This window comes from Oryctolagus cuniculus, chromosome 18 (assembly GCF_964237555.1).
Source record: "Oryctolagus cuniculus chromosome 18, mOryCun1.1, whole genome shotgun sequence".
Lineage (NCBI taxonomy): Eukaryota > Metazoa > Chordata > Mammalia > Lagomorpha > Leporidae > Oryctolagus > Oryctolagus cuniculus.
This window is the reverse complement of record NC_091449.1, coordinates 20,116,692-20,139,460: the sequence shown is the minus strand read 5'-3', so window position 1 is coordinate 20,139,460 and position 22,769 is coordinate 20,116,692. Positions and strand designations below refer to the sequence as shown.

At 61.0% G+C, this 22,769-nt stretch overlaps 1 protein-coding gene and 1 long non-coding RNA gene across 2 annotated transcripts in view; one reads left to right on the top strand and one right to left on the bottom strand.

The window, feature by feature from the left end:
- The window catches only part of LOC138846499 (uncharacterized), an 8,472-nt gene extending 5,505 nt beyond the window's left edge, over window positions 1-2,967 (bottom strand). Inside the window, exon 1 of the long non-coding RNA XR_011384022.1 lies at window positions 2,832-2,967. This is a non-coding gene — a long non-coding RNA (uncharacterized lncRNA). The remainder of the gene's footprint in view (window positions 1-2,831) is intronic.
- LOC127485353 (protein Aster-A-like) lies at window positions 2,004-22,769 on the top strand. Its single transcript, XM_070062493.1, is given in 16 exon segments — window positions 2,004-2,075; window positions 2,734-3,024; window positions 10,184-10,394; window positions 10,476-10,496; window positions 10,753-10,837; window positions 10,933-11,036; window positions 11,126-11,171; window positions 11,174-11,220; window positions 11,763-11,843; window positions 12,447-12,559; window positions 12,709-12,862; window positions 13,236-13,434; window positions 14,070-14,213; window positions 15,065-15,183; window positions 15,274-15,416; window positions 18,178-22,769. Coding segments are annotated over 16 exon segments (1,794 nt in total). The 5' UTR covers window positions 2,004-2,049; the 3' UTR covers window positions 18,188-22,769.

The following is a 22,769-nucleotide window of genomic DNA, read 5'->3' as shown; positions in this document are numbered from 1 at the left end:
AATGTTCTTGATCATCTTATGTACAAACTTGGTGACCACGGAGCCAGCAGACTTGTGGTGTCATGTTGGCATTCAAAAGGCTCCAGATCTTGGAGCATTCCAGAGTTTGGATTTTTGGGGTAGGAATGCTCAACCTGCATTGTAAAGATATCAGTTATCGGGGGCCGGCGCTGTGGTGCAGTATGTTAATCCTCCGCCTGTGGCGCCGGCATCCCATATGGGTGCCAGTTCAAGTCCCGGCTGCTCCTCTTTCAATCTCGCTCTCTGCTATGGCCTGGGAAAGCAGTGGGAGACGCCCCAAGTCCTTGGGCCCCTGAACCCACATGGGAGACCCAGAAGAAGCTCCTGGCTCCTGGCTTCGGAACGGCGCAGCTCTGGCTGTTGTGGCCATTTGGGGAGTGAACCAGCAGATGGAAGACCTCTCTCTCTCTCTCTCTCTCTCTCTCTCTCTGCCTCACACTGTCTGCAACTCCACCTCCCAAATAATAAATAAAATCTTTAAAAATATCAATTATTGGTTATAGATTCAGAATCAAATTCCCCCTCTAACTAGACAGACTCTGACACAATCAGAGTGAGAGGAAGGCACCCTTTATCCGATACCAAGACTGACCACAGAGCTAAGATAATTGAGACAATGGACAATAGCCCAGTGCTGGATCAAGGGAGCCCACGCAGGCACTTGGATGGAACCACGCAGGTGAGGCAGCTGTGGCTGGGCAACCTGTGGGAGGTGGCTTCTCCATTCGTGATCGCGCTGTCCATTTTAGCAGAAAACCATAAATAACTCAGAGTCCATGGGCAGGAAGAATGGATAAATCAGTGATGATGCATGCCCACGCTGGAATACTATGCAGCAGAAAAAAAAACAGATCAAATCTGGGACCTGTGTGGTGGCACAACAACCACGGGGTAAGCCAACGCATGCACCCCAGCGTCCCATACGAGCGCTGGTTCTAGTCCCGGCTGCTCCACTCCCACTCCAGTTCCCTGCTAACAGCCTGGGAAAAGCATCGAAAGGTGGCCCGGGTGTTGGGGCCCCTGTCACCCTCGTGGGAGACCCAGATGGAGTCCCAGGCTCCTGGTTTCAGCCTGGTCCAGCCTTGGCTGTTGCAGCCATCTGGGGAGTGAACCAGTGGATGGAAGACTGGTCTCTCTCTCTCTCTCTCTCTCTCTCTCTCCCCCTCCCTCTCCCCTCCCTCCTCTAACTCTGCCTTTCAAAAACATAAATATTTTTTAAAAAGATAAAAAAAAGAATTATGAGTAAAAAAAAAGCAAGTCTCAGAAGATAACACAGGGTGTATGATTTCATTTCATAAACCTCAAAAGCAAACAAAACCAAAAACCAAACCAAAACAAAATAATATTGTTTAGGGATGCACACCAATGTGATTAAAAAGTATTAAAAAGGGAAAAAAATAAAAAATTTAAAAAAGAAAAAGCAAACATCAAAAATACATAAGAGAAAAGTTGTCAAGAGGAGGGTGACAGAGACTTCGGGGAGCGGAGGCAGTGGGGGCTGGCGGGGGCCCAGAGGCAGTCCCGGGGCTCCTACCGGGGCTGGAGTTCCCGGGGCTCACTCTGCTGTTAGACATCATAGCTGATCTAGGCACTCTTCAGTGTGTGTCAACCCTCACACGAGTGTGACAAACATGGAGGAGCAAGGGACAGTGCCCGCCCTCAGCCGAGGGCCACGCTGGCTTCCACAGACCAGACACTGCCTCCCTGGTCCGGGCTGCCGAGAACAAGGTGGGAAGATGAGGACCAGAACCGGGCCACTTGGGGGTGATCTCCGAACTTGGAGGAGCCGTTCTGGGCAGACAGGGCCGCCTCGGGCAGGGCGCTGCGGGAGAAGCCCTCATCTCCACTGGGCAGTCCAGGGGGGCAGGAGGGGCGGCTCTGCAGCCTCCTGCTGGCCGCACACCTCATCCCCACCCTCGCTGTCCCTTCTCCCAGGAGCAGCTGGCCAGAGGGTAACACGACTCCAGCCACGCATGCGCCCCGGCCTGAAGGTCAGGACGCCACGGGGCAAGGCAGGGCCTGGTCTCCATGCTTACCGCAGTGGAAGCCGTAAGGTAGGGCTGTCGGGGCCCCAGGGGGCCTGGCTCCCAAGCTCAGGGTCACCCCCACACCACAGGGACTCTCCCCAGGTCTCCCAGGCCCTGCTTCCTTAGCCTCCAGGCAGCTGGGTACCAAGAAGCCCTTGCTGTTCTAACAAAGGACAGACAGACAGATGGGCTCTGGCTGGGCCTCCCCGGACCCAAGTGGTCACCAACACCACTTCCACAGCCACCAGAGCTGGCCTGGCTTCCTTACAGGCCGAGGAGGTGGCGATGGTGGCGGCAGCACGCACCCTCCCTTTGTCTTGGGAGCAGCAGGTGCCCAGCACACAGGGAAGCCAATCCGGGACTCTGCCTGTCTGCAAGCCTGAGCAGCCTCCCGCAGGCCTGCGTGTGGAGGGCACGCTGGGCTTGGGTGGGGGTATACAGAATGCCCAGGGCACCACGAGCCCAGGGATAGCAGCAGCCAGGGAGTGAGCGCTTACTGTGTGCAGGTCCCGGGCTGGGCCTGCCCAGCCATCCAAGGATGCTGTACCGGGATCTGCAGTTACCAGGAGGGTGCTGGCAGAAGGGGGCCTCCGCTCGGACCTCGCTCCCTCCCACACCGTGCTTATCACCAGCGAGCTGACGGGGACTTGGACGAGGGCCTCTTACCTTCGCCTTTCTCCCCCAGCGTCCACACCACTATGGCCGAGCCCCTCCCTAAGGCCGAGCTCCTGCCCCCGCTGCCCTGGGAGCCCCCAGGGGACCAGAGCAGCATCCGGGACCCACCTGTCGTCCCTGCAGAGCGGCAGCCACAGGATGGCGCGACCATCAGCCTGGGCCCTGGGCCCTGGAGGTTCCTGGAGGTGCCCTCCATACACGTCACGCCATCCAGTGACGGGGAGTCGCCCCCCTGCACGCCGGCCCCGCGACGCTCGGGGCGGCTGAGCAGCTCGGACCTGGACAGCCTGTCCCAGGACAGGTGAGACCAGGGCAGGGGGGCGGGAGAGGCGGGGGTCTCTGGGAGCTCAGACTCCTGGATGGGCTCTCCGTGTCCAGGCGAGCCGGCTGCAGGTTGGATATCGTGTGGCCTCACCCCACGGGGGCCTGAGTGGCAGCACAGCAAACCAGCAGCGAGGAGAGAGTGCGTGGGTAGCGGTGACCATGAGTCAGCCTTTGGCCCGCTCACTGTGGGTCAGGACCCCGCGCAAGGAGCGCTTGGTCTCCAAACTGAAACAGGACAGAGTTGAAAACAGCAGCCCGGGCAAGGCATGGCGGGGCCGTGTGGTTTCCTGCAAGCAACACGGCGTGACGTACATGTTGAAGTGTGGGCTGGGATAAAAAGCATTTCCTGCCGTAGCTCACAGGCAAGCAAAACACAACACGGCCTCTGGCCCAGGCAGACAGGAACTGGGTCGTTCGGGGCCACAGGCCCAACGAGGACAGAACGAGAAGCAGCCGGGGTGGTGGGCTCCAGCAGCAGTGGACGCCCTAGGACTAGAGTTTGAGCTCCAGAACCTCAGACCCCGTGGTGACCGAGAAAAGCGAGCCGCAGAATGATCCAGCAGGAGTCTGGTGGCAGATCTTTCTGAAAGACCTGTGAGGCGGGCTGCAGCAGGGCTGGCAGGTGCATCCTGGAGTGTTAGCACACGGACCCAAGAGCCCACGGTAAAGCTACACAGGGACAGCAAGGGGGTTGGAGCATGGAGAAAAGGGGCCGTGGGCTGTGGCTCTGATGGTTTCTGTCTTTACAAAAGAGATATATCTGCCTCTGCCCCTCCCCCCCCCCAACATCCTGGTCCTCGCGTGTGAAATTGATACGCCCTGCTCGGAAATGTCAAGGTATCTCAAAAGCAGACACAGGCAAGGGGAAATACAAAGGGAGCCGGGGACAGAGGAGGAGCTGGGGGAAGGCCGGCCGGAGCCTGAGGGTAGATGCAGGTGGGGAACAGGCTGTGGGGGCGGGGAGGGGAGCAGTAGACCGGGGAAAGGAAGGAGGCCCGGCCAGGCCAGGGGGAGTCCAGCGAGGCTGGGGGCCGGGAAGAGTTTTAGATTCTGCAGGTGTGAGGGGAAGAGAAGGGTGAGGGACAGACACGTGGGCCCGCCACCCACCAGGGCGCGATGGGAATGGGGCAGCCTACCTAGGAGCTATGAGGTGGGCCTCACGACCCCAGGGGCCGGGCAAGGAGCCAGCGGCTCCCACAAGTGGCCACGACCCATGTGCCTGGGCTCGCACAAGTGGCCACGGGCCCCGGCCACTGAGCAGGGGGGCGGCACCCAACTGCGTAGCCACCAGGCCCCAGGCCACCCAGCAGCCCCTTCCCACCCGCCAGCGCGGCCCTGCGCGGTGGCCCGGGGAGACTGGCACAGACAACAGCCAAGGGGGTGCTGGATTCTGACGCCGTCTGGCTGCCAGGGCTGGACGTTCCAGGCCTCGGGATCCTCTCGGGCCCGGCACCCCCAAATCCCTTCCCGCCAGCTCCGGGCGCCCCAACGCCTGGGGTCAGTCCCCGCCGCCGCCAACCTCGCGGGGGTCTCCTGGAGGGCCCGGGAGCCTGGTGCGCGCCGGCTCCGCGTCTCCGGCGCCTGCTCGGCCCGCAGCCCGGCGGTCGGCGTCTAGGCCGCGGCCGCCCTGGGCGCGCTGCTGCGGGCGGGGGCGGCGCCGTGACGCGCGGGGCGGGGAGAGGAAGGGGAGTCGCTGACGCCGCGGCGGCCTCCGCGGCTCCGGCCTTTTGTGCGGCCGGCGGGGTCGGGTGGGGGCGGCGGCCGCGGAAGGCGAGGCCGGTGCCCTGCGGGGACGCCCAGCGCAGCCCAGCCCCGCGCAGCCGGGCCCTGCCCTGCCCTGCCCTGCCCTGCGGCCGGGGCGCCGCCGCACCGCATCCATGTTCGAGTAAGAACCGGGGCCGCCGGCGTCGGGGGGCTGAGGGCCGGGCGCCGGGGAGGGGGCGCCTGCGCGGCTGCGGGGCGGCGCGGCCGAGCTGGGTCCAGCGCTGGCGCACGTGGGCCTAGGTCTGGGCTGCCGGCGCGGGGCACCTGGGGTGCAACCCCCGAGGGGCGACTCCAAGGGGGTCGCCTTTGCGGGCCCGCGAGGCGCTGGGTGGCGGTGGCGGGGGTCTGGCTGGCTGGGCCGGGCGGGGGGCTCCTCTTGCGGGCAGCGCCGCCTGTGGGGAGGGCGCGCAGGCACTGCTGGCCTCTGCCTGGGAGGCCGGCCCGGGATGCGGGGAAGTCGGCGAGCACCCCGCCGGCTGGGCCCTCTCCCGCCGGCCTGGTGGGTCTGGGCTGCGGGGGGCGGGGCTCCTGCGTGGCCCAAGGGCCGCGTGCCCGAGTGCGTTTCCAGCTGGACGTGTGTGTCCCTGTGTACAGTAGTGCGGATCCGTACGCGTGTGCAGGCCCCCTCTGCTGCCTTCCGCGGCTCTGCCACCCTCAGCGAGTGTCTGATCGTGCCCCCCACCCTCTGGGGTTGTGTGCCTATGTCTCCTGTATCTCCCTGCGTGTGTGGCTGGTTCCATGTGGGGGTGTGTAGCGGCTGTGGCCCTCGGTGACTGTGTGTGTGTGTGTGTGTGTGTGTGTGCACGCACGCGGTCACCTCCAGTTCCGCCTGTGGCTCCGGGTGTAAGTTACCAGTCCGTGTCCAGCTGTGACTTTGCGGTGTGTCCGGGTGTGCGCCTGTAATTGGTTTTTGAAACTCTAGTTAGCCTCGTGTGCAAACGTTGAGTTATCTGTGTGTGTCCCAGGCGCCGTGTGTGTGTGTGGCTCTGGCTCCCGGGGTTGCCATTTCTGTGTGTATCCCTTGTGAGGCCGCCGGGTGTGGGCCGCCGCGAGACCCTCTGCCACTTTCTTTGTGTGTGAGAGAGAGGCCCCTCGTGGCTGTGAGCCTGCCCCCCCCCCCCAACCTGCCCGGTGCTTGGGTGCTTGACTGTGGAGGCCGCAGTAATTACTGACCTTTGGCCCCGGGGAGGGCTTGTAATGATGTCGGTGCTCGGTTCCGGTCCGTTACCTGGCCGCTGTGCCTTCCAGGTGTGTGCACAGCTCCCTGGTGCTCCGAGCCCTTCACGGCTGGGTGGCAGGGTTCCCACCGCCTCCCCGCCGCTGCAGCACTGGCTCCTGCTTTGTCTTCCGCACCAGATGGTGGACCCCAAGGGGGCAGAGGGACCCTGGGCATGTGTGGGCTGACCTGGTCGCTGGTGCCCTCCCCTGCCCCCACGGGGGGGGGGGCTGTGTTTTCTGTGTGTGCCTCCCTTTGTGTCTGTGAGTTGCCTGCCATTGTCCGCTGAGACTGGGGTGGGCCCGTGTGTGCGTGTATTTTATCTGGGGTTCTCTGGGCTTCTGTGACCCTCAGGAGCTGTGTGTGTGTCTGTCTGTCTGTCTGCCCGCCCCGAGGCAGCTGTGGGTGAAGGGCCAGGAAGAGGGGGGTCTGCAGTGCAAGAACCCCATCTCTTACTGAGTCCCCACCCCCCATAACGGTTCTGCAGCCACTTGGGCTCCTCCCCTCACTGGGCTGCAGCCGGCTGGTAGGTCCGGCAGCCCCAGGGCTTAGAGCACTTCCCCTTTGTCCTGCAAGAACCAGGGGTGCGAGCCCTGCTCTGTCCCTGGGCTTGACCCTGGCCTCAGGCTTCCTGCTGCAGACTGTGGCTTCAGACGAGCTGGGCAGGTGTGTGGGAGGCCAGGGAGGCTGCAGTGCACCCCTGCTTGGGCCCCGAGTGAAGCCCACACTCCTCTGCCCTGCGCTCCTCCTGCAGCCCCCACAGCCACCTTGCTCCTCTTCAGCCCTGCCAGGCCCGGCCCTGTCCTGAACTTGATGTTCCTGCCCCAGAACGGACTTCTCCCACTCTGCCAGAGCTGTCCTTTGTCCCCAGAGCTCAGCCCACGCGAGCCTTGCCCAGCGAGGCCCTGGCTGACTCGGACTTCAGCAGCCACGTCCATCCTTTATCTCTGTGGTCCCCAAACTGGCGCGGGCATCAGGTTCTGACCTGGGCCATGGGGGGCGGGGCGGGTCCCCAAACGTGCAGTAGGAGCAGCTTCCTCCTGCGGCTGCTGCTGGCCAAGTGGCGCTGCTTTGCTGCGCCGGCCGCTGTCTGCGGTCAGCACCCTCATTTCCGGGTTTCCTTCCCGGCTGTCTGTGTCTGCCACCCTGCAGGCGGGGGACTGCACCCATGGTGCTTGCTGCTGCGTCCCCAGGGCCAGGGCCTGGGCCTTTAGACAGTGCACGACTGGAGTTAGGGGGCAGGCAGTACACGGAGGCTGATCATGGCTGCTGAGGTCGCTTGGGGCCCGGGAAGGCTCGGCATGGTAGCTGGCTCCGCATGGCTGGGAAGGTGGCCCGGCCACTTGCCCGGTCATCACTTCTGTCCACCCATCCCTGCAGGGCACCTGCTAGGCCCCGAGCTTCGGGTCTCTCACCTCCCTTTCCCCTCCGAGCAACCCCGCGAGCTGGGTACCGTTAGTAGTCCCATTGCACACACGAGGAAACTGAGGCACGAGCCCGTCCAAATACTGGGCCAAGGTCACACCGGGAGGAAGTGACAACGTGGAGCCTGGAAGCCGGCCAGGCCCCTGGGGCCCAGGCCCCTTGCTGCTGCCCCCTCCAGAGCTGCTAGTGCCAGGCCGCAAGGTGCACACCTCGGGGAGCACAAGCTCTGGGCGGGGCCGGGAGGAAGTCTGTCATTCCTTCTCATCTCAGCAGCAGATGCCGGCCCCATGCTAGGTGCTGGGGCCACTCCCCGCAGGGAGAACCAAGGGGGTACAGAGGGGCCCAGGGGAGCCCGCAGAGAAGGAGGAAGGGGCGAGTGGGTGCTGGGGGAGTCCCCTCTGAGACCTGGAGGCCTAAGGGAGCCCCGTGGACATGTGGGAGGGAGAGCATTGGGGGCGGAGGGGACACTCAGGACAAGAGCCAGAGCAGAGGGTGTGCTGGAGAAGGACTAGCCCTGCCTCGACTTTTTTATTTTATTGGAGGGAGGTGCGGCCATGGAGGGCAGAGCCTGGCTGCAGGTGGCGAGCAGGCAGTGGGGGCAGGGAGGAAGCTGAGCGGCTGTGGTGGCTCCTGGGAGTAGCAGCGGCTCACGCCATCATTGGTTCAGTTTTTGCCTTCATTTATTTGGTTCTGCAAGTTGGTTTTCTAAGTAAGCAAGTACTTTGCAAAAGTTCTTGGGAAAATGGAATTGAAGGGATGCATTTATTTTTGCTCAAAAATGTTGCCATGTACACATCATCTGCATTTTTCATAAACTTTTTGAAGGCTCCCTCGCAATCATGGATTTGAAAGGTTTTTTTGCACCAAAATAAACTTATCTTTCAATTCCATTTTCCAAGAGCTTTTTTTTTTGAAGTACCCTCATGTTAGGCAAAGGAGCTGCACTGTGTCCAGAACAGGGCAGGGGGCAGGGTGGTGACCACGACGACACCAAGGCTTGCCAGCTGGGAGCCCACAGACGTGTGCACGAAGCGGACCCGTTGTGAACCAGAGGCAGCCAGAGTCACCAGGGCTGGCATGTGTGTGCTGTCGGGGGGCCACGGAGAAGGGAGGGGCCGTGGGAGCAAGAGTCTTGAAGAACGTGGAAGAATCTGCAAGGCAAAGAAGAAGAGAAGATGGCGTGGGCCCCGGAACGGCCGATGCTGAGGCTTGGAGGCGAGAGAGACCAGCTCAGGGCGCCCTGAGTGGCTGGGGGAGTCCCACCCGCACCCCAGGGTGGATGTGGGGCCCGGCACTGGAATTCCGCCCTGCAGTAAGCCGGCCACGCGTCCTCTAGCGACTGGTTCCTGGTTCAGCTTCCTCCTCCATGGCGGCAGGGACGATAGCATCGAGTGCGCAGGGGTGTTTGCAGAACAATAAAATTAATCATACACAGTTCCTGATAAGGAGTCAACACTGGCTGTCCCTCCAAAGCTTCCGCCAGCCGGCCCGCGGCCCTGATTGCACTTGGTGTTTGTACACTCACCGGAGTGTTCTGTTTGTTCAGCTCGCCAGGGGCAGGAGCCTCTGCTCGGGCGCACTTGCGTCACTGACGTTTAATTGTGCACCTGCCACGTGCCGCCTGCAACCCGGGGTGCTGGGGACACGGTGGCCACCAAGACCTCCTGTAGCGCTCGGTCTGAGGCAGGAAATAAGCAGAGTGAATAAGCTGACAGGACGAGTTCACAGAGTGTGGGGTGTGACCAGGAGGGAGGAGCGTTGGAAGTGAATAAGAGCCGCTTATGCCGGGGCGTGGGTGGACGTTCCGCAAATGCAGAGCCCTTGGCCTGGGATGGAAGCTGGGGAGGCTCCACGAGGCAGGGATGGCTGGAGTGGAGTGGAGGGGGCAGGGCATGGCGTTGGGGGTGGGGGTCCCAGTCCTAGGACATCCATTGGCTTTTAGCTGGAGCAAGGTGCAGTCCAGGACAGAGCTCTGGGCCTGGAGGACCTGACCCAACTCAGGCTCCCCTCCGGCTGCAGGTGGGAAGCAGCCGGGGGGGGGGGGGGGGGGGGGGACAGGAGCAGGGAGGAGGGGCCAGGTGGGAGGGGACGGAGCTGGGGCGGGAAGAAGTGGGCGTAATAAGAGTAATGGGAATAGATCTCGAAGTTGATGGGATTAGGTTGGAAACGAGAAGTGGGAAAAGAAACAACAGAGAAGCTGAGGTGTTTTTTTTTTTTTTTTAATTTCTCGGACAACTAAGTGGGAAGCCGCTACTCAGTGCGTGTTCATGGTGTGAGTGATGGAATGAGCTCATAAACCGCGGCGGGTATCGCGGAGCCTCGCTGCATATCAGGCCCTACCAGAAGGACTCCCCAAGGGTTGATTCGTTTAACCCTGAAAACAACTAGCTGAGGCCCCGTGTTCGCCATCCCTGGGTTACAGATGAAGTGACCAAGGCGCAGAGCCCTTTGGACACGTACTGTGGGTTCCACTGCTGGGCTGGGACGCAGAGTGGGTGGCTGGGCAGGTGGACGGGGTGTGTGGGTGGATGATGGGTAGAGATGGGTGAACCAGTTGGCTGGGACTGGTGGGTAGGGTGAATGGGATGAGTGGCCAGAGGCATGTGTGAGTGGATGGACAGATGGACAGATGAGGATCGACGGGCCGATAGGTGGGCCTTGAGAAATGGTCCTGACCCAGACCTCAGCCTGTTTTCCCCCATAACAGCCCCCATCCTCTCCCTGCCCCCAGCACCACCCCCCACTCAGGCCGGAGCACCCCAAGCAGTTCTCCATCTCTGCGGAAGCGGCTGCAGCTCCTGCCCCCGAGTCGGCCGCCGCCCGAGCCCGAAGCAGGCACCATGGTGGAGAAGGGGTCGGACAGCTCCTCGGAGAAGGGCGGAGTGCCCGGGACCCCCAGCACCCAGAGCCTGGGCAGCCGGAACTTCATCCGCAACAGCAAGGTGGGGGCCTGCGCGCCCGGGGCTGGGAGGACTGGCGGCCCGGTCAGGCACTCATCCCGCCTCTCGTTCTGTCTCTTGTAGAAGATGCAGAGCTGGTACAGTGTAAGTGTTGGGCGAGGGGGCGCGCTGGGGGCTGGGGGAGAGACCGGGACAGGTGCGGGCCGAGCTGAGATGAGCAGACCTGGGGTCCTGTCCTGCCCTGTGCTGCTGTCGGGTGCTGCGTGAGCCCCTTCTTTGTCCCCACCTGGTGAGGCTGAAGGGGCAGCAATGCTGCGGGCTGGACGCTGAGCCGCCGGGGCGGGGCTTGTGGGGGCGGGGCTGCAGTGCGCCCCGCCCCCCATGCGTGCCCTCCCCGCAGATGCTGAGCCCCACCTACAAGCAGCGCAACGAGGACTTCCGGAAACTGTTCAGCAAGCTGCCGGAGGCCGAGCGGCTCATCGTGGGTGAGGCCAGCGCCCCAGGCCCACCCGCGGCCCCCTGCCCCCCAGCGCTGCTGCCCGCTGACTCGGGTGTCCCATGTCTGTCCCCTCGCTCTCAGATTACTCCTGCGCCCTGCAGCGCGAGATCCTCCTCCAGGGCCGCCTCTATCTCTCTGAGAACTGGATCTGCTTCTACAGCAACATCTTCCGCTGGGAGACCGCGGTGCGGGGCGGCGCGGGTGTGGCGGGGCGGCGCCGGTGTGGCGGGGTGGACCGGGCTCCGGCCGCTCTGACCTCTCCCTGCGCCCATAGATTTCCATCCAGCTGAAGGAGGTGACGTGTCTGAAGAAGGAGAAGACGCCAAGCTGATCCCCAACGCCATCCAGATCTGTACGGAGAGCGAGAAGGTGGGCTGGAGGGGCCCGCACTGACCCCGCCTCCTCCCTCCCGGGGGCCCGCCCTGGGCTGCTCTTGGGGCTGTCACCTGCTCTGTGTCTCGGCTTTGCCAGACTCTGCTCGGGACGGACACCGATCAGATTCTCCTGGTGTCCGGGTCCTGATTCCCCGTCCCTCACGACCCCCCCCCCATCCCGGGATGCTGATTGGTGGTCACAGGATGGCCAAGTCACCCCTGAGGAAGGGGCAGGGCAGTGGGGAGCAGGACTTCTCAGCACACGTCTCTTTGTGTATCGCTGGCCAGGCGTGGATCAGCGGGTCACCTCCAGGACAGGGCCCAGGGCTCCCCGCATCGCAGCCCCACCCACCACAGGCTGACCCTGCCGGGACTGTCCACAGTGTCACCACGGCGACCCCAGCCGGCGTCCCTCTGCTCAGGGCTGGCACGGGATCTGCGTGGTGGAGAATGAATGCGGGGAGGAGTGAACAGAGGGGTCAGGTAGCTGGGGGCCGAGGACGGAGCTGCCCGCCCATGCCCCTCTCTCCCCTACAGCATTTCTTCACCTCCTTTGGGGCCCGGGACCGCTGCTTCCTCCTCATCTTCCGCCTCTGGCAGAACGCGCTTCTGGAAAAGGTAGCCTTGGGTGAGGCCTGGGCTGGGGCGAGGAATGGCCCCCCGGGGACCCCGGCTCTTTGTGGGCACCAGGTCCTGGGCACCTGCAGCTTCCTACATAGCCGCCACCAGGGGGCAGGCAAGGGTTCCCGCCCCGACCCCTGAGCAGAGTCCATGGCAGAGAATTGGTGTGAACCACTCACGGTTCGTCCCCGGCGCTGGGGCAAGGGAACCCCCCAGGTGGAAACAGGGAGGGCGGACGTCATTGCACGGGTCTGCCACCGCCGGCCATGGCTCCGCTCCTCCAGCTGTGCCATGCTGCCCGGTGTCCTGCCATGTCGGGGCTCTTATCCCTAGGGGTAGCTCCAGCCATGGCTGTTCCCAGGAGCAAAAATGCCAGAGGACCCCATTCAGGAGCCTGAGAGAGGGACAGTGCAGGAGGTCAGGCCCCAGACACAAGGCCTGGAGGGGGCTTCCTAGCAGATGGGTAGCGAGGGGGCACTGGATCTGGCGCTAGAAGTCATGCTCAGGCTGCCCCCTGGTGGTAGCCAGAGGAACTGCTGCGGCTCAGGGATGGTGGGGCACCTGCTGGAGTGAGGCCAACCCTACCCCCTGCGTGCCCAGACGCTGAGTCCCCGCGAGCTCTGGCACCTGGTACATCAGTGCTACGGCTCGGAGCTGGGCCTCACCAGCGAGGACGAGGACTACGTCTGCCCCTTGCAGCTGAACGGTCTCGGGTGAGTCAGAGGCTGGGGGTCGGAGGAGAGCCGGAGGGGCTGCCTGCAGTGCTGGGTGGACTGAGGTGGGTGTCCAAGGTCTGGGAGACCCTGGAAGGTTGGGGGGGGGGTCGCAAGCATCCAGCAGGGCTTCCACGTCCTTTCTACAGCAGCCCCAAGGAGGTGGGAGATGTGATTGCCTTGAGCGACATCGCCCCGACCACAGGGGCTGCTGACCGCAGCCAGGAACCAAGCCCTGTGGGTTCGCGCCGAGGCCGCGTCACCCCCAACCTTTCCCACGCCAGCAGCGATGCCGACCATGGGGTGAGCAGAGAGGATGCTGGGGCCAGAGTGGGAGACAGGGACAGACAGAAGGTTGTGAGCAGGAGGGGAGGTGGGCGGGGGGGCAGGGAGTGGGCTGGGGGGTGAGGAGGGTGGGGGTGGAGGAACAGGTCAGAGATGGGCCGAGTGAAGAAGCAAAAGGGGCAGGAGGTGGGGCGATGGATGCGGTACGCACAGGACAGACAGCCAGGGCAGGCAAGAAAGCCTCACGTGCAAGTATCTAAAATGAGAGGCGAGGTAGGGACCAAGGGGAGCCCTCACCCGGTGGGCTCAGCTGTGAGTCCCTGCCCGGGGAGGCACAGGGCCCTCGGCCGGGACGCAGGTGGGCAAGGCTGGACGAGGCCTCTCTCTGCAGGCAGAGGAGGACAAGGAAGAGCCGACGGACAGCCAGCCAGACGCCCCGTCCAGCCAGACTGCCACTCCGCTGGCGGAACCCCCGAGCACAGAGCCCACCCCGCCCAACGGGCCCGCCTCCCTGGGCCCCTTGGACCTGCTGCCCAGTGAGGAGCTCCTGACGGACACCAGTAACTCCTCCTCATCCACCGGGGAGGAAGGTGAGGCTGCTTCCATTACCTGTGACGTCGCTCACACCGGTGACGTCGCTCCCTCCGCCGGCTCAGGAGGCTGAAACCCCAAGGGCTGGGGCGCGGGAGTGGGGTGGAGGGGCGGACTTGTCCAACCCCAGCCACCCAGGTGGAAGTCTGTCAAACTGTCAGGCACACAGCTGCCAGGGTGAATAAGACGTAGACCTGGGAGGGCAGGGGCCTGGGTTCAAATCCCGGTCTCCTCTCTGGTCCTTGTCTTCCTCATTGAAAAATGATGTTAGCCGTGACGATGGGGTTGTCGCGTTGCCACGTGTAAATGGGTGCTGCACCTGTGTCAGGCTGAGAGGCCACAGCCTGGCCCCAGGCACACCTAGCACCGACCCAGCAAGCTTCTCCCAGTGCCTGCGGCAGCCGCCCCGGGCTTGGCTCCTATTGGTCCGACTTGGAGAATGAGCCAATCAGTGCCTGAGAGCCGCAAAGGCGCTCACGCCCACCCCGTCATCACCGCGACTCCCATTGGCTGGGCCTGGGGGTGTGTGCTGCTCCCAGAGCCGGGCCGTGGCGCCGGTGGCTGGGCCCTGGCGGGTGGCGGGGAGCCGGGTCTGCCCCTCCACCGCCAACGCCCGTCCCTTGCTGGCCCCCAGCCGACCTGGCCGCCCTGCTGCCCGACCTCTCGGGCCGGCTCCTCATCAACTCCGTCTTCCACGTGGGTGCTGAGCGGCTGCAGCAGATGCTGTTCTCAGACTCGCCCTTTCTCCAGGGCTTCCTGCAGCAGTGCAAGTTCACAGGTCAGGGGGCGGGGCCCGGCGGAGGGGCCCGGGGCACTGCTGCGGGGCGTGGGCACTGCTGCGCGGTGTGGCGCTGCCTCCTCCCTGCTGGGAGGGTGGGGTTCCGAGCTTGCTTCAGTGACGGGGCCCATGGTGACGGTCCTGCTGGGCAACGGGAGGGGGTGTGCAGAGGAGCAGCAGGCGTGCAAAGGCCCTGGGGCTGGAGGCAGACGCTGGAGAGGCCCCTTGGGGCCAGCCCTGTAGCGTGCTGTGGGTGAGGCTGCAGCCCTGGTGCGGAAGCAGCAGAGGGACCAATTGGAAAAGCAAGAGTGCTTGGTGTCCTGGAAGCCATAGAATATTCTAGAAAGAAAAGGCTTAGGGTCAGGCTTCACCAAGCTACTTCTGAACCAGATGTGGAGACCAAGGCCAGGCACCCCGGGGCGGGGGTGGGGGTGGGCGGCTGGGCAGGAGCAGCGCTCAGGAGAGCTGGGAGCAGCCGACAGCAGGGGAGGTAGGGCCAGGGCTCCAGTGGGGCCATCCCTGGGAGAGGGTCTCAGAGGGGCAGGTCTAGGGAGATAGCAATGCGCATGTGGGGCCGGGAAGCGAGGGGAAGCTGGGGGCTTCCAGGTAAAGTGTGTAGGGGGGTGGCAGGTCCCTGGGTCAGGTGCTCAGGAGCGGAGCCAGGACTGGTCCCAAGGGGGAAACTGAGGCTGCATCTCAGGTTTCAGGCTCCTGGCAGGCAGGTGGTGCAGAGGGCAAGGGGGGACCAGAGGTGGGGTCTGGGACGCACGCCCCAGAGAGTGGAAACCGCAGCACGCGGGCACAGCACTGGGGAACGGCCACCTCACTCTGCTCCTCCCGTCCGCCCCCAGACGTGACCCTGAGCCCCTGGAGCGGGGACAACAAGTGCCACCAGCGCCGGGTGCTGACTTACACCATCCCCATCAGCAACCCGCTGGGCCCCAAGAGCGCCTCTGTGGTGGAGACACAGGTGGGCCGGGCGGGGCCGGGTCGGGGAGGGAGGGCAGGCAGGTAGGACTGCGGCGCGGGAGGTCCTGACCCCTCTGCCCTCGCCCCACAGACGCTGTTCCGGCGCGGCCCGCAGGCTGGCGGCTGCGTGGTGGACTCAGAGGTGCTAACTCACGGCATCCCCTACCAGGACTACTTCCACACCGCCCATCGCTACTGCATCCTGGGCCTGGCCCGGAACAAGGCCCGGCTCCGGTGAGCCGCGCCCGCCCCTCGCCCCACCCCCCACCCCAAGAGCGGAAGTGCTGGGCCCCGGGGCCCCTGGACTCTGGGACCCCTCCCCTCCTCATCCCCGCAGAGGGCGGTGTTGAACCGGGAGAGAGGGAGGGACCCCGGGTGAGAGTGAACACGCGTTCATCGGCTGCCAAGCATCTTGTGTGCGCCCAGCGCTGGGGGAGACCAGACAGACCCTGTCCCTGGGGAGCTCGTGTTCTGCTGGGGAACCAGTTAGCACTGGTGCCGGTGCAGGGCGTGCCGTGGCAATAAGGACTAGGGCACAGCGTGGGGCGGGGCTGGGGGCCCTCTGCAGCCCCGGCACAGCTGGGAAGCGGCACAGCTGGGAAGCGGGCGGGAGGGCTTTGATCTCGGGCTCTGTAAACACGGCCTCCCAGCAGGCAGTGCCTGTGCCCACTACAGGGATGCCTGGTGCACAGTATCCCGAAGACCATAGAAAGCATCAATTCACGACGCGTCCATGACACAGGGAGACACCGTGGCTCAAACGGTTATATTCGGGAGCTCTGGAGTCTGAGCGCCTGGGACAAGAAGTCCTTTTAGGGCCACTACCAGCTGTCAGGCCGGGGGGAAGGGTTCTAAGGCTCACACGCCTTTTTAAAAACCAAACTTGCAGCGAGCAGTGAAGAGAACCCGCCTGCCAGCCCGGGATGTGGTCAGCAGCCCCTCTCCCCTGCCCCACCCCCTTCCCGTAGTCCAGCTCCTCTCCCGGGAGAATCAAGGTTGCTCCCGCCTCTCTGCCTTCGGGTAGGGTCTTCGTGACAAGGGCTGGCGGACTCACAGGCAGAGGTGGCAGACGCTCCTGCCCCCCGGTGCCGGTGCTGGGCGAGCCCCTGCAGACCTGGTCGGTCGCCACCTACGGCGGGAGCCCGCTCGGTGCCAAACGCCCGCCACCAAGCGAGAGCAGGCGCGAAGCGCGCGAGGCCAGCAGGGGTTGGGCCGTTGGACCTCGCCCTTGGGCCTCCGTTGCAATGTCTTCGCGCCCTTGGCTCACGCACCCTTCCCTCACCCGCCTGGGGCTGAGCGCTGTGCCTCGCCTCGGAGTTGGCAGCCAGGACACCGCTCTGAGGTTCCGGACTCCGCGCCAAGGGACCCCACGGCGCACGCAGCTGCTGTCCACGGGCAACGGCCTCGGCGAGCTTCATACCCGCCTCCCGGGGCCACCGCGCTCCAGGTCCCCCTGACTGGCCATGCCCACCCGGCAGCTGCTGCACCGCTCCCTGGCCTGTCTTCCACCGGGGTTTCTGTCTCGCTGCTTAGCTTATGCGATCCAGGAGGCTCCAAGCTCCTCAGTGTTGGGCAGGACTCTCAGATGGAGCCAGCACTGGGCACTGGGAACTCCAAGAGGCTTGGCCATTCCGGACAGCTAAGATCTCTCATCCAGGGTGCAACCTGACCCTCCTCCATCACCACCCTGGCGAGAAAGAAGTTCCCCCCATGAGCTCCGTTCCATCCAGAGTACCTAGATGCCAGCCCAAAGAAGACTGAGCGAGCCCTGGGGAGGAGGAAGGGACAGCCGAAGATGGAGGACGGCCAAATAGTGACCCAAGCGTAGAAGCGCCCATCACATGCAGGCAATGGAGTGTGCCATCAGCATCGTCTGGGGAAGCGACCCGATGCTTTTTCCTTGCTCTGGGGGCCTGGGCCTCTGCAGGAAACCTGCATTCCTTCCAACCACCCGGGAGCCACCGGGAGTAAGAAGGCGAAGTTGTCCCCTGTGAGCTCAGGCGTCAGAAGTCGTGCCTTCCCCAGCTCATGGAGCCGGCCCTGCTGGGGGGCTCCTGCCTCTTGTTTTTGTTGTTGTTGTTGTTGTTTTGTTTTGTTTTGTTTTGACAGGCAGAGTTAGATAGTGAGAGAGAGAGAGTGAGAGAAAGGTCTTCCTTCCGTTGGTTCACCCCCAAAGTGGCCGCTATGGCAGGTGCGCTGCGCTGATCCGAAGCGAAGAGCCAGGTGCTTATCCTGGTCTCCCATGGGGTGCAGGGCCCAAGCACTTGGGCCATCTTCCATCACTCCTGGGCCACAGCAGAGAACTGGACTGGAAGAGGAGCAACCAGGACAGAATCTAGTGCCCCAACTGGGACTAGAACCCAGGGTGCCGGCGCCACAAGGCGGAGGATTAGCCTAGTGAGCCGCGGCACCAGCCGGCTCCTGCCTCTTTAGGAGAGTGGTGCAGGGACTTTGGGATCCAGCCACAATGGGTTCAGAAAGTTTAGCCAAGGAAAAGTTCCTGAAGGCCATTGGTCCAGTTCTCCAACCCCACTGAAGACAGAGGAGAGGAAGGGAGGAAGGCTACAGATGTGCTGTCAAACAAAATCTCCACCCACTCCTGCCAGATGCGGGCTCTGTTAACAAAATTCCTCTGCCCCTGTACCAACCCCACGCCATATGCTGATCCTGAAATGATGGGATGAGACACTCAATCCTTATTTTTTTTTTCTTTTTGCTGTTCTGGCCATTTCTTTCTTGAAGTTCAGTATTTTTGTTAAGAATTCCACTTTCAAGTGGAAATAGAGCCCATTTGAATTCTGGTCTTTTCGCTACAAGTCTTTACTCTGATCTTCAAAGTATCTTACTGTCAGGAGAAATTAAAACTCGGATGTGTTCTGATGGACAACTGAAGACCAGAGGAGAAAGCAGCTGTTTCCGTTTTCTCCAAGTCTACCACCCGCAGAACTGAGTCCTCCACCCCTATGGATATGGAGTCCCTCTCTTTTCCTTACAGATTCCTTTAGTCGCTGCCACAAATTCCCGTCTTCACCAGTGAGCTCGGCATGGCCTCTGCGGTCACTGTCACCAGTGCAGCCAGACTCTGTGGACTCGGCCAAGTGTGATTTGGTAAGCCACATGGAAGCCAATCCCCACTCACAGGCACCCACCTTCAGGTCTCCATGGTGACCCCCTGTGAGCTTCCCCCATTCGCCAGGGCCAGGCCAGCCGGAGCAGACACCCCCTACCAAGGCCACCAGTCCACCTGGTTTTATGCTCAGCAGCCCCAGCCAATTTTTAAAATATATTTTAAAAGATTTATTCATTTGAAAGTCGAAGTTACACTAAGAAAGGGAGAGACAGAGCGAATGAGTGAGCTTCCATCCCCTGGTTCATTCCCCAGATGGCTGCAATGGCCCTAAGGCTGGGCCATACTGAGGCCAGGAGCCAGGAGCTTCTTCTAGGTCTCCCACATGGGTGGCAGGGGCCCAAGCTCCTGGGCCCTCTTCTGTTGCTTTTCCCAAGTACATCAGCAGGGAGCTGGACGGGAAGTGGAGCAACGGGGACTCTGCCGTTGTCCATGTGGGATGCTGGCATCGTCGTCCCAGGAGGCAGCTTTATGCGCTACACCACAACAGCAGCCCCTTCGTATTCTTTAACTCCTTATCCTCTTTGGGCCTACACTAGTACGTTATTGTTTTCAACAATCAGGAATGCAAGTGGCTTCTTGGTACCCCACTACCTTTCCCCAAACCTCTCCCGTCCACCCCAGAAAATCCTTGGAAGATGGCTTCTACTTCACCCTCAGGCATGACCTCTCTGAAGGCGTCTGCTCTGAGCCTGGAACTTCTGACCTGGAACACGTGCGGCCTCCTCTCAGCCGGTCTTCAGAATAAAGCACAGATCCCACGTCCATTAGATACAGCGAGGCGTAATTGGTGGTGGCCATATTGGTCCTGTGGTTGTTTGCGGAGAAGCTACTCTTCCCCTCCCTCGTCCTTCTGCGTCTGCCTGCAGGACGATGAGCCCCTCGTGCCAGCACCTGAAAGGGTAGGCACGTGTCGGATGGAATGTCAGGGGCTGTGGCCAGGCCCCTTATTGTAGATAAGGGAAAACCAGTAAGCTTAGACTAAATCAAAAACAAAAATTAAAAAAAGAAAACTCATCGTGGGAGAAAAGAGACAGAAAGTGAAGTCACTTGCCCCCAACCATTCAGCTTTTCCCACGAAAAGGTCGTGCTGTGCTGCTAAGGGATCAACCTGGTACTGCCGGATTTTAAAAGTGAACCAGGAGGTCGCGGGCTGTTCAAAGACGGGTGCATCCCGGCCACTGCACCGTTTTGTGACAAGAAGAAAGCAGGGGTTCCAGCCTTGGCCGCATCAGCCCCTAATGCATCTGCCCCGAGTCGCGGGCGACTTCCGCCCCAGCCAATTTTAAAACCTCCCTTTGAGCCAGGAACCACCCCTCGGCTGAAATCCTGGGGTCTTGATGGACAGCAACGGAGAGCTACTCTGTCCGGTGTCCTGTTTTCTGGCCCACCTGCCACAGATTCCACAGTCGCCTTCACTCGAGTAGGCAGCCGCTCTTCAGACTGCGAAGTCAGGGTTGGCTTTGACTCTGATGAAACCATTGTGGATAAGCCACACCCATTTCCCAGTAGGCTGGCTTCCCACCTCCCCCTAAGAGCTTTTCCAGCTCGTTCCCTTTGGGTAACCTGGCAGGCTCCGCACAGTGCCCGTACCCAGTGACAGCTTAAATGGTTCTGCAATGACTCAAAGGCGAAACCATGAGCTGGAACAGAGGGGCTGACAAAGGCGATGGCGAGAATCTGACAGAAAACGGAAGTAGGTGACTGAAACAGGACCAGAACCATCCTGGCCACTTGGTCTAAATAAACAGATTTGACTGGCTTTGCCAAAATACAGTAAATTTAGTTTTGTTTTTTTTATTTGACAGATAGAGTTAGACAGTGAGAGAGAGAGAGACAGAGAGAAAGGTCTTCCTTTTTCCATTGGTTCACCCCCAAAATGGCCACTACGGCCGGCGCTACACCAATCCGAAGCCAGGAGCCAGGTGCTTCCTCCCGGTCTCCCATGCAGGGGAAGGTGCCAAGCACTTGGGCCATCCTCCACTGCCTTCCTGTGCCACAGCAGAGAGCTGGACTGGAAGAGGAGCAACCAAGACTAGAACCCAGGACCTACATGGGATGCCGGCGCCGCAGGCAGAGGATTAACCAAGTGAGCCACAGCGCCAGCCCCAGTAAATTCAGTTTCTAGTGAAACTCCAGATAACATGCAGAACACCGCTCAGGCACTCATTTATCCATTAGCCAACTTACTGAGTACCGAGGATGCGCTTGGGACAATTTTAAGTGCAGCATCGATTACAGAAAGGAAAACTTCCTGCCTTAATCGTGCCTACATCCTATTTGGAGGGGAGAGCACAAGCAAGTAACGTAATCAAGAAGTAGATTATTTCTTAGATCAGCCAGTAACCAGTGCCGTAGAGAACAAAGCAACTCATGGGGAATTGAGTTTGGGGATGGGGAGAAGCATGGGTTTCAGGTTTCACACTGAATGGACAGGGCAAGCCTCACTAAGGTGAGATTTAAGTGAAGTCTAGAAGGCGGCAGTTGAGTGAGCCACAGAGTTAGTCAGTGGAAGGGCAATCCAGTCACGGCAAAGGCCCGAGGAGGGCCGCTTGGTGCCCTCAGGGAATGGTCCTTGAAGCCAACGGGGATGGAACGGAGTCAAGGAGAGGAGGGGGCTCAGAGAGAGGACAGAGCAGAGGCTGTGCAGGCTTTGAAGGAAGCCAGGAGAAAGCTGCCTCCTCCTGAGAGTTGGGGATGAGCGATGGGTAGCTGGGGGCGAGCCCACAAGCGAGGAGAGCTGTCAGGAGGCTGAGGCCGTGGTCCAGAGGAGGGATCGTGGTGGACTCAGCGAGAGTGATGGGGACTGTGTCCTCCAGATTCCATGCATTGGACACACAGTCCCCTAAGTCATGTGTTCATGGTGTCTGACAGGTGCGTCATGGAGAGGTGCGTGGGCCATGAGATTCTGCCTTCTTGAACGTCTTAATTCGCTCGTGGACTGAGGGAGCCAGGGACTGAGAGAGCCGTGGGCTCTCCAGGGAGGGACTTTACAATAACAGCAAACTCTCTCTCTGACTTGCTCCATCTCGCCGCATGATGCCTGCCACCATGACACAGGGAAAAGGTCAGTTGGTGAGCAGTCGCCAGTGCACACTCTGGGCCTGCCCAGCCTCCAGACCTGGGAGCCAGACCAACCTCTGTTCTTCATAAATGGCCCAGTCTGTGGTGTCCAGCCAGAGCAACAGAATCCCTGAAGTGACCACAGTTACTAATCACAGAATCGGGTGGATAGTGTTCCTCGTCCTCATTGAGAAAAAATTCAGGTGCATTTCCTGCCTCTCAGAGGTAGCCTGTGTTCAAACCCCAGTTTGCACGGGGTCTTTACTGGTGCTCCCACCACCCCTGTCTCCCATACCACAGATGGCCCAAGTGCTTGGGCCCCAGCACTCACATTAGAGACCCATATGGAGTTCTAGGCTCCTGGCTTCAGCCAGACCCAGCCTTGGCCACTGGGCCATTTGGGAAGTGAATCAGCAGATGGAAGATTCTCTCTCTCTCTCTTTCTCTAACTCTGCCTTTCAAATAAATAAATATTTAAAAAACAAATAGAATTAGATCACCCATCAATCCATCAGAGGACAAGGGCCCACTTGCTGGCTGCAGTCCAGGGTTGATTTCCCCCAATATGCTGCAGGATCACAGTTACTGGAACTCTCGCCTGTGGTGAATGAGATGAGCTACATATGTATGGGGGTAACAAAGGCTCTTGAACTTGAAAAATACATGAGAAATAGCAACTTTAAGGACTGTATAATTGGTTAGTTTTCTGTAACCTCCATAGAATAGCTAAAGAAAACAGACTTTAAAATAAAGGAACTCAGAGAATGTTAGCAAAGCCAGAAAGCTCCCTTGTTTAAGGCATTCTCACCCTGCAGCAAGAGAGCAGGCTTCGCTGAAAACTACTGACGAGGTGCAGTTATAATGCAGTAGAGCTTCTGCACTCCTATTCTGCATTCAATTCACGGCCCTGGCAGGTCTGTCACACTGAAGTCAGCGCCTGATACGGAACGAGTTGCACCTTGAGATCTGGGATGTATTTCAGTGGATGCATTTGAAAATACTTGAGGGGCTGGCGCTGTGACGTAGTGAGTAAAGCTGCCAACCTGCAGTGCCGGCATCCCATATGGCCGCTGGTTCCAGTCCCGGCTGCTCCACTTCTGATCCAGCTCTCTGCTATGGCCTGGGAAAGCAGTAGAAGATGGCCCAAGTCCTTGGGCCCCTGCACACATGTGGGAGACCTGGAAGAAGATCCTGGCTCCTGCCTTCAGATCAGCACAGCTCCGGCCATTGTGGCCAACTGGGAAGTGAACCAGTGGATGGAAGACCTCTCTCTCTCTCTCTCTCTCTCTCTCTCTCTCTCTCCCTCTCTCTCCCTCTCTCTCCCTCTCTCTCCCTCTCCTTCTCTATGTAACTCTGACTTTCAAATAAATAAATAATTCTAAAAAAAGAAAAGAAAA